The sequence below is a fragment of the Zalophus californianus genome, chromosome 6, assembly GCF_009762305.2.
Source record: "Zalophus californianus isolate mZalCal1 chromosome 6, mZalCal1.pri.v2, whole genome shotgun sequence".
Lineage (NCBI taxonomy): Eukaryota > Metazoa > Chordata > Mammalia > Carnivora > Otariidae > Zalophus > Zalophus californianus.
The window spans coordinates 113,514,250-113,526,661 of NC_045600.1; the positions used below are offsets into that span (position 1 = coordinate 113,514,250).

A 12,412-nucleotide genomic window follows, 5' to 3' on the forward strand; every position below is an offset into this window, starting at 1 on the left:
CCAAGCATGCTCCTGCCTCAGAGCATTTGAATCTGCTGTCTCCTCTGTCTGGAATACTCCTTTCCTAGATTTCCACGTGGCTCAGCCCATCAAATCAATTCCAGTTTCTGCTTATCAGTCCCTCTCTAACACCTAAAATAGCAGCTACCTGACACCACTGTCTAACCCTTATTCTGCTTTATTCTTCATCAAAGCACACATGTATTTCTTTTTCTCTCAACACTAGAAAGATGAGGATTTTAGGATGAGGACTTTTGTTCACTGCTTAACAAGCATGTAAATGGGTGCCTTGCTTGGCATATAGTGTGAGTTCAATGAATATTTTCTATTTAATAAGTTATAGAGGGAAAAAACAGAATGGGAACATATGTCGATTTCTAGATTTTAGGACATTCTACATTTATTTCATTTCATTTCAGTATAGTTATCATATAGCGTTGTATTGGTTTTGGGTGTACAAAATAGTGATTCTGTAATTCCATACATCACCCGGTGCTTAAGTGCACTCCTTCATCCCCATCATTTGTATCACCCATCTCCCCACCCACCATCCCTCTGGAAACCATCAGTTTGTTCTCTATTATAGTTAAGGGTCTGTTTCTTGGTTTGTCTCTCTCCTCCCCCTACCCCCACATTACTTGTTTGTTTTTTTTAAGATTTTATTTATTTGACAGAGAGAGACAGCGAGAGAGGGAACACAAGCAGGGGGAGCTGGAGAGGGAGAAGCAGGCTCCCCACTGAGCAGGGAGGCTTGATCCCAGGACGCTGGGATCATGAACTGAGTGGAAGGCAGATGTTTAACTGACTGAGCCACCCAGGTACCCAATGTTTATTTTGTTTCTTAAGTTCCACATATGAGTGAAATCATATGGTATTTGTCTTTCTTTGCCTGACTTATTTCACTTAGCATTATACTCTCTAGTTCCATCCACATTGTTGCAAATGGCAAGATTTCATTCTTTTTTATAGCTAAATAATATTCCATTGTGTATATACCACATCTTCTTTATCCATTCTCTATTGAGGGACACTCAGGCTATTTTTATAATAATCTAGCTATTGTAAATAATGCTGCAATAAACATACGGGTGCATGTATTCCTTTTATTTAGTGCTTCTGCATTTTGGGGGTATAAGGCATTCTGCACTTCCTGTTACTTATACAGTAAGATAATCAGGGGAAGGTGTACGAGAAGTGTAGGGCTGCAGATTTACACAGATAGTGGAAAGCAAGTTAACTAGAAAAATATAATGAAATTTCCAGGCATTGTTCAGAGCCCATTTAAGGTTGTAATTTAATAACTCAGTGATGCCAGTCTGTTCAGCAGGACAATTTTTTAAAACAAGATACAGGCACCGAGAAGCATGTTGGTCCATCTAGGGTGGAAGACTTAGGTGGGGAAAAGAGAGTGGCAGGCAGGCTTAGGAGTAAGAGTAGGACTGTAATGGAATACCGTTGTATCTAAGAATGTATTAAGAGGGGAAGTGAAGAATGTGAACTAATGGGGGCTTTCAACGGATTAGAGGTACTGATAAAGTGAAAAAAGTTAAGTTCTTGAGCAGTCAAGCTGAAAGGACATCAGGCTGTAACTGGACAGAAGGATGTTCCAATTACTAATTTGTGACGCGATAACGTTTCTGGTGAGAAGGTCCAGGTTTTCTATTGGGATTGGGAGGCTGATGTAAGGGTCGCTAGAGATGACGCCCGGACAGTAACCGGGCAGTCTGAATGAAATTATCAAGATGGAAGATAGAGGAGAGAAAAGTAAGACAAGAAGCTGGATGCACCAATGAACAGATGATCTGTAAGAGGCGATTAAACAGGTGTTAAAGTCTTGAGAGTAAGTGTCGGAGAAGCAAAGGTTTTTACAAGAGGTGACAGTATTCGGCACATAGCTAGCTCCCCGAGCTTCTGAACCTGGGAAGTGAGAATACTAATTCTCCAGGGGATGAAGTATCCTCGGGGGACAGCCAGGTCTCAGTCGGAGACGTTCAGAGAAAACTGATCTGGAAGCGGGAATCTCAGGGAAAGATCGATTTGATAGCAGAGAGTTGGGGAGGGGACCGACGCAGAAGAAAACACGGACACCCCCCGTCTTTTATTTACCTTCCTCCCAACCTGACGCCGCGCCACACCAACCTCCGCAACTAGAAAACAGGCAGAGACTAGTGAACGCAGACCGGGAGTTCTGAGCTGTAGTGCGCTATGCCGATCGGGTGTCCGCACTAAGTTCGGCATCAATACGGTGACCTTTCTGGAGCTGGGGACCACCAGGTTGCCTAAGGCGGGGCGAACCGGCCCAGGTCGGAAACGGAGCAGGTGAGAACTCCCGTGCTGCTCAGACCCGCTCTTTTCAACTGTGCGGAAGTTCTCACACCGGAACGCCGCGGCGTTCGCGCTTTCCCATTGGCGGAAACTTCCGCCAGCGTCAGTCCGCATCCGCCAACGACTCGGTCGGGCGGGGCCGTCCCTAGAAGTCACTTCCGCTTGACCCCGCCCCTTGGTCCCTTTTTGGCCGCTTCCGGCCTTAGCCCCCGCCCCGTCCAGTGTGGCCCCGCCCCCGCCCCGCCCCGGGCTCGCGGCCGCGGCCCCGCGGCACCGCTTCCGGTGCGGGCCCCGCCCCGGCTGTGGCCCCCGGCTGCGGAGGAGTCCGAGACGCAGCTGCTGCGCCGGGGCCTGAGCGGCCGCCGCCACCCCCACCGGCGGACCCGGAGCGCCCCGCACAGGTAAGCCGCGTGGGGCCCGGCTTCTTCAGTCACGCGGGAGCGGGGACTGTGGCAGGTGGAGGGGCCGGAGGGGTGCGAGGGGAGGCAGGTGTGTGGGGGGAGACGCGAAGGCGCGGGCGAGCAGAGCCCGGGGGCTGCGGAGGAGAAGTGAGAGCGCCGGGAGGAGACCCGAAGCGCCCTGCAACCCTTAGGGTGATTTGAGATAAAGAGATGGGAAGAGTAAAGGCCCCCGGGAACTGAGAGGGGAAGGATAGGTGGGGTTGGGGCGATCGAAGAAGAGCCAGCGGATTGGCTGGGAGGGCTTGGTAGAGGTAAAAGTGATAGGGCTGGACTGGGGGCCATGAAGAAGGGGGGCTGGCGTAACCGGGAAGGAGGTATGGGGCTTCAAGGGGACCGGGGTCAAAGGGATCCGGCTGCGAAGGTAGCGGGAATGGTAGGGGAGGCCGGGTTCAAAGCTACAAGCAGTCCGTTGCACCGGGCATGGTGGTCCGGGAACTTTGGGGGGAATGGGGGAGGGGGCCGAGTGAAGGGATGAAGTGGCTTAGATTTCTGAGACACAAGTTTTCTAAATGTAGGCAGGTGGCATTGTTGTTTGGATCTTTCTGCTTAGGGACGGGGTAGATGGGCTCTTTGGGGGAGGGTGTGTGTATTGAGTTGTGGAACTGAGTCATCTCAATCTTACTAAAGAAGCAGTGAGACACCTCCCCCTCTGCTGGGGACAGCACACTGAGAAGATGGTGCCACAGGACAAGAAGCAGTTGTTCAAAGACTGGCAGGACTCAGTTGAAAAATGATTTCTCTTGTGATAAATTGTAATGATGATAAGGAAAATTAAATTGATCGCCGAATTATTTGCTTTTTATTCTTTTAATTTTTTTTTTGACGCCAATTGTTTTTATCCTAAATGAATACTTTTGCCAGCTGGATTTAATGGGGGTGTAAATCTCATGTTTTGTTACACTATAAAAAGGGCTAAAGCAGAATGAAAGCAATGCTACAGGCATAACTCACACTTTCTCAAGTGCCAAGAGGAAGTAAAGGCAGTAAGAGGCAAATTGGAATTTGAATCTTTCACAGATTACAAAAGGCAAAAGCAGTGCTTCTCAGATAAACAATGAGAATTTTTATCTTTACTTTTTTGCCTAGCTTTAAAAAAAAAATTGCACCTTTTCCCCCTACCCATCAAAAGATTAGTAAATGCAAGCAGTTTTTATTGCTAGGGATGTGATTCCTTCCCCATGAATTTTTGAAGATGCTGAAGGCACGTAGTATTTTTTTATCTTTGTACTCAGTTCTAAAACAGCGAAACAATGCAAATATCAAGTCTCAACCTGTGCAGTGAAGCTTCTTTCATGTGATGACAACATTGTACGCCATGTTGCAAGTCCTGTTCACCTAAAATTTGCCCGTGCATGGTAATCCATTCAGTTATGGAGGCGTGCTGAGGAAACATAACTCAAGTGAGGTTTGTTGGGGGTGGAGATCTGGAGAGGAGGAAGGGAAAGGGGGAGCTAGAGTGGAGAGGAGGGTGTGAAAGGGGGATGTGTTTGGAGATTGATTGGTAAGAATGCTGATAAACCTGCCCCCAGAATACTTTTGGCCTGAAAGCCTTTTCTGTTTGCATTTGTCATAAAATATCATAGTAGAAGTGAATCAGAAGGAAAAGGGATGTGAAGAGATTTACTTGGCTGTTTATGAAAAAGAAGCATTAACTTGTTAGATAATATTGATATCTGTTTCAATTTAATTAACTTTAAAATCTCCAGAGGAATTCCCCCGTTTGTTTTTTGAGTGACCATTGCAATTTGAAACTCTTGCCTCCTTGCGTGTTTCTTTCTTTCATGTTGTTGAAATTGGATTCTTTTTGAGGCTGTAATGTACAGTTAGCGTGGCTCAGCCCACTTGAAAAGCAGGCTGGCAATTCGATCTGGGAAATTTGAAAAGTTTTAAACCGAAGAGCAGTTTGCTATGTTCTGCTTTTGTATGCGAGAAATCATTCTGTCTCCCTGATAGCTCTGTGTCTAGCTAGGATGGTACTTTCTTTCTCTGATGGGCCTGGGAACATAAGCCGCGTTCTCTCCTTTGTAGGCAGGCCCTTCTTTCCTTCATTATTGTGGTTTTCATACTCACAACCTTTGTACAGTGCAAACCCAGTTGCCTTTTCCCGTGATAAATAAGGCTAATGTTTGATAATGTCAAGAGAGAAAGATCAGAACACAGAGGCTAGATACCGTCAGGATTTACTTTTTTTAAACCACAGTTCACCACTGCTGAGATTCATCTGCATTTCCTCTCTTAAATCCCGTTCTTCACCATTCCCTACCACTCTCCCCCCCCCCAACCCCCAGCTCCCACAAACCACTCTCTTAGAACCCAGGCTTTGGAGCATATGTCTAGTATCAGAACTCACACCCTTTACTAGAAAAAGTAAAGTCTTTTAATACCTGTTTTACCATCTTTTCCCCCTTGTTTCTTCTTTGTGGTTTCTGTTAATCACTTAAGGTTTAGCCCCAGTGTGCCGGCCTGGGCTGTACCCAGGTTCAGAGCCATGGCCCATCGGTGGGTGAAGCTTGAGGCCGTGATGGAGCCGCTGGCACAACAGAAGCAGCCTCGGCAGCCTCCGGCCACAGCAGGCCCCACGCCTGGCTCCTCTGCAGATGGACGCCAGAGAGAAGCAGGACAACAGATGAGAGAAGCCCCGTTCTTGTATGCCCAGAAGCTGGTCACACAGCAGACTCTTCTTTCTGCCACCCCCCGGGAGGCCATCTGGCAGCCCCGCCCTGGGTCCCTTGGCCAGAGGGCCACCAGCCGCGGGCAGTGGCCCGAGTTTTTGAACGGAGCAATGTGAACTCGAGCCCGAGGAGGAGGAAGGAGGTCTGGAAGATGAGGATGGGGATGATGAAGTTGCAGAGGTGGCTGGGAAAGAGGCCCAGGCCGCATCCAAGTATTTTCATGTGCAGAAAATGGTTCGCCAGGACCCCAGAGCAGCGTCTGGATCTGGTCTGCTTCCAGCACCAGGGCTCCCACTGCGTGGACAGCAAGCTAAAGAAGACCATACCAAAGATGTTTCCAAGGCCCCACCTTCAGTCTCCACAGCTGGGCAGCCGAGCTGGAATCTGGATGAGCAACTCAAGCAGGTCAGTCTTCGTGGTGCGGGGGTCATTTGTTCTTCCTAAAGGCTGGCCGAGAGGAGTCCTGTCAGGGCCAGGATCTCTGCCAGTCCGTGCCTTCTCACCCCACCTCCGTGACCCAACCGCCTAGCCATGAACAGACTTTGAGTTTTTTTTCTCTCATACTTGTTTTCTTGATTACAGCAATGAAGTGTGCAAGTTACTCCTAATACAGATTGATTCAAGTGGGATGTGAAAGAATGTCAGTACAATCTTTTTTTTTTTTTTAAAGGAAGGGTGAGGTTGCAACAGTGTTATAAGGGATATCTAAAAATGCAATGTGTGTGACTCTAATTACAGTTCTTTTAGTGAAAGAACAATCTTGCCTAAGACCGTTCCTTAGCTCCAGGCTAAACCAGGATCATGCTCTTTAAGGACAGTTTTGTTGTTTTGCAGTTAAGTATAGCTGACAAGAAGTGCTTGCATTGTGTATATTTTCCAACAGAGCATTGCAGACATGATTTCATTTCACCCCTTACACCACTCCCTTTGAAACAGGAAAGAGTAGACCTCAAAATTCCCAGTTTAGCCAAGGCAAGCTTATGTGATTTTCAAACATGAGTGAGCATCACAGTCCTCTCAGGAGCTTTTAAAAAATACAGATTCTGGGGTCTTAAAGAATTATTTTGGGGTGGAGCCTAAGGAATCTATGTTCTTAACCAAGCCTTTGGCTTCTAATTACTCTTCTCTTTCTGACCCGCAGTGCTTGAGTTTTTCCTCACCCAAAGAATGGGAATGCTGATGGGTTGTTCCAAGTTAAGTGACTCATTGATGCTTAGGGAGTTCGTGACAAAGCTGGTAGTACCTGGGTACTCCCCATAAGTACATGCTCTTCAGTGGCCCAGTGGTGCTCTTTGGAAATCCGTTGTGAAGAGCTGTGGGTTTTTCACAGGGCACTGAGAAGTCATCTAAAAGGTCCTTTGGAACCTGAAAAATCCGCGTCTTTGTGTAGAGGAGCCCTGTGTAGTTGATCAGAGTTTTAGCACAGCAGTGTTTGCAGTGGATTCCAGAGCAGGCAAAGTGGGGGTTCAATTCCCATCACTTCCATTTATTACCCTTGTGATCTTTCGGGAGGGCTCTCAGCCTCTCTGAGCCTGGGTCTTTCATCTGTGAAGTGAAAATGACGAAGCGGGCCTCCCAAGGACGGTGTGAAGTTAGACCGAGCTATGGCGCGGTAGGTAGTAGTGCTCCCGGTGCTCTTTTATGCACGGAGTGCCATGCTCTGCTGTATCCCCATGGACAGGTTCGGAAGCAGGCAAAAGATGCTGAGGTGCCCTGGGGTTTTCCCTCAGCTCACCAGGCGGTAGTGGCTGAGCTGGGACTAGGATCAGAGAGTCCCAGCTTCCACGACAGCGGCAGCCTGGCCGCCAGCCCAGACCCGCCTCCTGGCTGATTGCTTTAGTTTAGCAAAACATCTGTGAGTTGCTGCAGCCCCCGCGCTGCCTTGTGGCTGGCAGAGTTCCATGCCGGCCGCTGAGTCAGCTGGGCGGCTGAGTCAGCTCGGAGCGGGATCCCGCCCTGACAGCACTGGGAAAGTTCAGGCCCAGAGGCGGCTGGGCTGCCCCCGCCTTGGCAGCTGGCCAGCCTCTGCGTGTGTGCGGTCGTTCCTAGAAGTGCAGCCGCGTGCGAGGAACAAGTGGAGCTCAGAGCCTGTCTGTCTTCAGGAAGTGCAGCAGGTGTTGAGGTCAAGCCATTAGAGCTTTGAAAAAAGACTTCAGAAGCGGCGTGTGCGTGCACACTCGGGTGCACTGTGGCAGGCACCCAGCGCCGTGTTCTGGGCGCGGCAGCCCCATGCCTACACACTTCAGTGCTCAGGGGCTGGCTGTTGGTTTCTGAAACCCTTTGAGTTCATTTTAAGTTTCTGAGGCATACTCACTAATTATAGACTGCCTGGCAGAGCACCTGCCAGAATGTTTTATAAACACAGCAGAGCTGAGACTAATCTCACACCCTAAATTTCCCTTTCCCTTGGATTTGGAGATCGAAAACTGGGTTAGGGGGTCATTGTTACAATGACTTTGAAACCTGAGATGCATACCTCCTTTTCTTTTTTGAATTTAATTTTACAAAATTGCCTTGGTCTGTGCCCTCCTCCTTTGTCTAAACCTGCCTTTAAAGGAGTAAATAAGGGGCTTCCGGGTGGCACAGTGGGTTAAGCGTCTGCCTTCGGCTCAGGTCATGATCCCAGGGTTCTGGGATCGAGCCCCGCATCACACTCCCTGCTCAGTAGGGAGCCTGCCTCTCCCTCTTCCTCTCTCCCCCCCCCCCCCCCCCCCCACCCCCCCCCCCCCCCCCCCCCCCCCCCCCCCCCCGTGCTCTGTCACATTCTCTCGCTGTCTCTGCTCTCAAAATAAATGAATAAATGTTAAAAAAAAAAAAAAAGTAAATAATATGCTAGGGATTAAAAAACCTTTTTTTAAAGTTGTGCTTATGAAGTGGGGCTGAAAAAATATCCTTGGGGAGAGCCTGTAGAAACCATTACAGACCATGAAACTAGCTTTTGTTTCTTATGGGTTAACTTGCAGAGAGCAGAAATGGAGTATCCCTTGCTCCAGAAACAAAGATCTTCTGCAGGTAATACAAAATGATCTCACTGTCAATATGTTGAGGTGTCCATTTTGTTCTTTTATACAACAGACTTTGTTACAGAGGCTTCCCTGGGCCAGGCCTGAGCTCCATGGACTAAGGAACTCACAGTCTAAGCAGAGGCAGTGTGTGGAAACCTCAGGGGCATTGGGTTTCAGGTTGCAGTAATTTCACTCTGTCCTAAGTCAGCTGAAGGCCAACCGCCCAGTCTTAGCTATGCTGTTCGATATTTTTTTTTCCTGAAAATTTTAATTTATTTATTTGAGAGAGAAGGAACACAAGCTGGGGGAGAGGGAGAGGGAGAAGCAGACTCCCTGCTGAGCAGGGAGCCCGATGCAGGGCTTGATCCCAAGACCCTGGTATCACAACCTGAGCCAAAGGCAGATGCTTAACCTACTGAGCCACCCAGGAGGCCTATGCTGCAGATATTTTAAAACAAGGTTTTGTTTCAGACATTCACATACCAGGGTAAAAACATTAATTTTGTCTACAGCATAGCTAGCCTAGTTTGGTAAGCCAGTGGGGATACTCAAATAATATTTTGTAAGACTTTGGGGGTGCAGGTCGGCAGGCATCTGCCAACGAAAGAGCAAAATTTAAAAAGCTTAAGGTCTCCACAGATTATCTTTTGCAATCCCTTTCTGAGAACATGTGAAGTCAAATAATTTTATGGATTCTCTTTAAAGAAACTCTTAGAAAGTAATTGCTTCTTAAGGCCCAGATCGTTAGACAGAGTATAGTATTCTCTGACACCAGAGTGATGGGAAGATGGATGATGCCATTGAGCCAAGCATTCTAAAGCCCATCAGATTTCGATGGGCAGAGTAAATAATTGTAAAACAAGGCAACAGACAAAGAGCTGCGTGTCCCTTCTCTCGAGGGAGATCAGTAGAGCCCTGTCAGCATACAACCAAGTGGGGGGTGTTGCTGACCTATTAGGGGTGGTCATCTGTCCTCCTGGGAAGAGGGTAGTTTAGGCAATACAGGCTTTGTCTGTCTTGAGCCTATTAATGGAGCCAGGTTTCCAGAAGTAGAAAGATGAGCAATGGCTTGAGAGGCATGGGGAGCCAAAGCGTGTATGTTTGATTTTTTGCATACTTTGGCAGTCACCTCGGTTACTGAGTGTGGGAAGGAGGAAGGATGGCTGACTGCTTGGTCTCTGGAATCTATTACCAAGAGTTCCTCTAAGTAGTAAGGTGCTGTTTCTTGGGCTAGTCCTACTTTTCTTGGTACATACTGCATGTCTTTGGAACATTTGATGCTTTTTGTAAAGATTGTGTGAACTATTGCCTGAATAAAAATAAAGTCATAGGCTTTCCTCACTTTTCTTTGTAGGTTTATCTTGCATGTCCTTAGCTCCTACCGTCACAGTGGAATCCAATCAGTGGTTCTAAATTGAGGTTGATCTCCACCCACCCACCCTGCTCCCAGATGTTGTTTGGCAGGGTCAGGAGACATGTTTGGTTGTCAAGACTGGGATGGGGGAGATGTGCTACTGGCGTGTTGTGAGTAGAGGCTCTACTGGTAAACATCCTTTCCTGCACAGGACAGGCCCCCGCAACAAAGAGTTACATGGTCCAAAATATCAGCAGTGCTGTGTTGAGAAACCGGCTTTACATTGTGTCATTAGAAAAAGAACATATGGGGCGCCTGGGTGGCTCAGTCATTAAGCATCTGCCTTCGGCTCAGGTCATGATCCCAGGGTCCTGGGATCGAGCCCCGCATCGGGCTCCCTGCTCAGCAGGAAGCGTTCTCCCTCTCCCACTCCCTCTGCTTGTGTTCCCTCTCTCGCTGTGTCTCTCTCTGTCAAATAAATAAATAAAATCTTTAATTAAAAAAAAAGAAAAAGAACATATGCCATGCCTTCATCAGACGCTGCCCTAGACTCCGTTCCTTTGTGTTTCGGTCTTGGTCACTGAAGAGTTTGGCAACCTTGAGTTTTCGTCACATCTACTTTCAGTATTTATGTTGAGTTCATGTCTTTCCCCATAGTCACCTGGGTGACCAAACTGTCACTTAGGAGAGGATTGGGACCTAGAACTTGTGCTCTCTCATTTGGCTTGACCAGTGGTGCTTCTAGCCTAGCATTCCATGATGTCTAAGATGTCTGTGGTGATTTGTGAGACAGCTTGGTTGCCCTTTTAGACATTAACCCCAAAAGGTTAAGGCATAAATACTCAGCTAACATGTTAATTAGTAACAGATTTAATTATTAAATCAACATTGGTTTTGGAGCCAGAAGATGTGGATTTAGATCCAGCTCCACTGCTTGCTCGCTCTAGTACTTGGGGCAGGTGTCCTCCCCTACCACTCTGAACCCATACATACATGAATCCCACAGGCTGGAAATTATCCTCTCCCACTGTGCTCAGGGAGCGATTATAAAGTTATTACCAACGTGGAAGAAGAATTACAAGTGTGAAAGCTCTTTGTAAATTTATACCATCATACAAAGGTTGGGTCAGATTGGCATTAGCACCAAAATACTTTTTGAAGTTGTAATTCCTCAGTCTTTCCTACTTTTGTAGTAAATCCTAGACACTGCCCTGAAACAATTCCATTTCACGTTTCCCAGAGCTGTGACCAAACTCTCGTTTTCTGGAGTTCTCTGAAACATTTCAAGATTATGTGAGCTGAAACCAGTCACCTTTTTTTTAGTCAGCACTTTAAAATAATCTTTTCTTTTCTCTTTGTTGAGAAATCATTGTACTTTTGAAGCTGCTTCTTTCCATGTTAAAATAGGGGTATGTGCTTGTTTCTTCTTTAGGTAGAACTAGGCTTTATTTACATTGAATTCTTTTTTTTTTAAGATTTTATTATTTATTTGAGAGAGAGAGAGCACGAGCAGGGGGAGGAGCAGAGGGAGAAGCAGACCCCCCACTGAGCAAGGAGCCCGATGTGGGGCTAGATCCCAGGACCCCGAGATCACAACCTGAGCCGAAGGCAGATGCTTAACCCCAACTGAGCCACCCAGGTGCCCCATGTTTACATTGAATTCTTATAAATACATGATCATGACCTAACTGAGGCCCTTACCCTTCTTACCAAACACTGATCCCACCACACACATCTGAGATCCCGTCCCCCTCCTAATTTTCAGGGACTTGCTCCATCAGAGAAAGGCCTGTTTCCCTGACTCTTTGGACCCACTGGCTTCTGAAGCTTTTTCCACATTCATATGTGTTCTGCTGTCTCCCAGATTTAAAAAACAACAGCAAAAAACTCCTTTAATCAATAAATCTGTCTAGTTCATTTGTTAAAAGGGAATTAGAAGTCATTTTAAAAAACTTTCCCTTGAGGATACATTTCCTTCCAGCTTAGTTTTCATTGTCTCCTGTCCCCACAGCAGAGCCTCTCAGAAGCATTGTTTGCACGCCTGTCACCTCTAGCTCACTCACTCCTCCATGCGCTTCAGTCTAGACTCTGACTCTTCCATGTTCCTGAAGTTCCTCTTGGTCAGGCCTCCCAGTGACTGCCGTGTTGCTAAGCCTAGCCTACCCTCACCTCACTTGATTTCTCAGTGGTATCGAATACAGTAGACCCCTCTCCTTGAAACATTCTCTTCCTTTGCTTTCCGTACCGCCTCTGTTGGCTTATTTTCCTTTCTCTGTCTCTTCTGACAACTAGAACCCCACGTTCCCCAGAGCTGGTCTTAAAAACCCTCTTCTCTATATCCCCCTCCCCGGGCAATTTCTTTTAGTCTCATGGTTTTAAATACTATCCACAAGCCATTGATTCCAGCGTGCATTGTTTGAGCCCAAGTTTCCATTCTGAGCTCAATCGCTGTATTCCCAACTACCTTCTGGACAGTTCCACTGAGACATAATACTGGCATCTCAAGTTTAACACATATAAACCTGAACTGTTGATTTCCAACCTAGTCCCCTACAATTACTTCCTCCTTTATTTTTCCTTCTCTGTAAAGGACAT

General features: G+C 47.2%; 1 protein-coding gene across 3 annotated transcripts in view; it reads left to right on the top strand.

The window, feature by feature from the left end:
- Positions 1-2,615: 2,615 nt before the first annotated feature.
- ARID3B (AT-rich interaction domain 3B) overlaps positions 2,616-12,412 on the top strand; it is a 49,225-nt gene continuing 39,428 nt past the window's right edge. The window contains exons 1-2 of one of the 3 annotated variants that reach the window (XM_027571694.2): positions 2,616-2,726; positions 5,229-5,863. In XM_027571694.2, the coding sequence (XP_027427495.2) occupies positions 5,690-5,863 (174 nt within the window). In that variant the 5' untranslated portion in view covers positions 2,616-2,726; positions 5,229-5,689. Of the gene's footprint in view, positions 2,727-5,228; positions 5,864-12,412 lie in introns of those variants that run through there. The other 2 variants (XM_035728188.1, XM_035728187.1) reach the window with 2 other exon arrangements.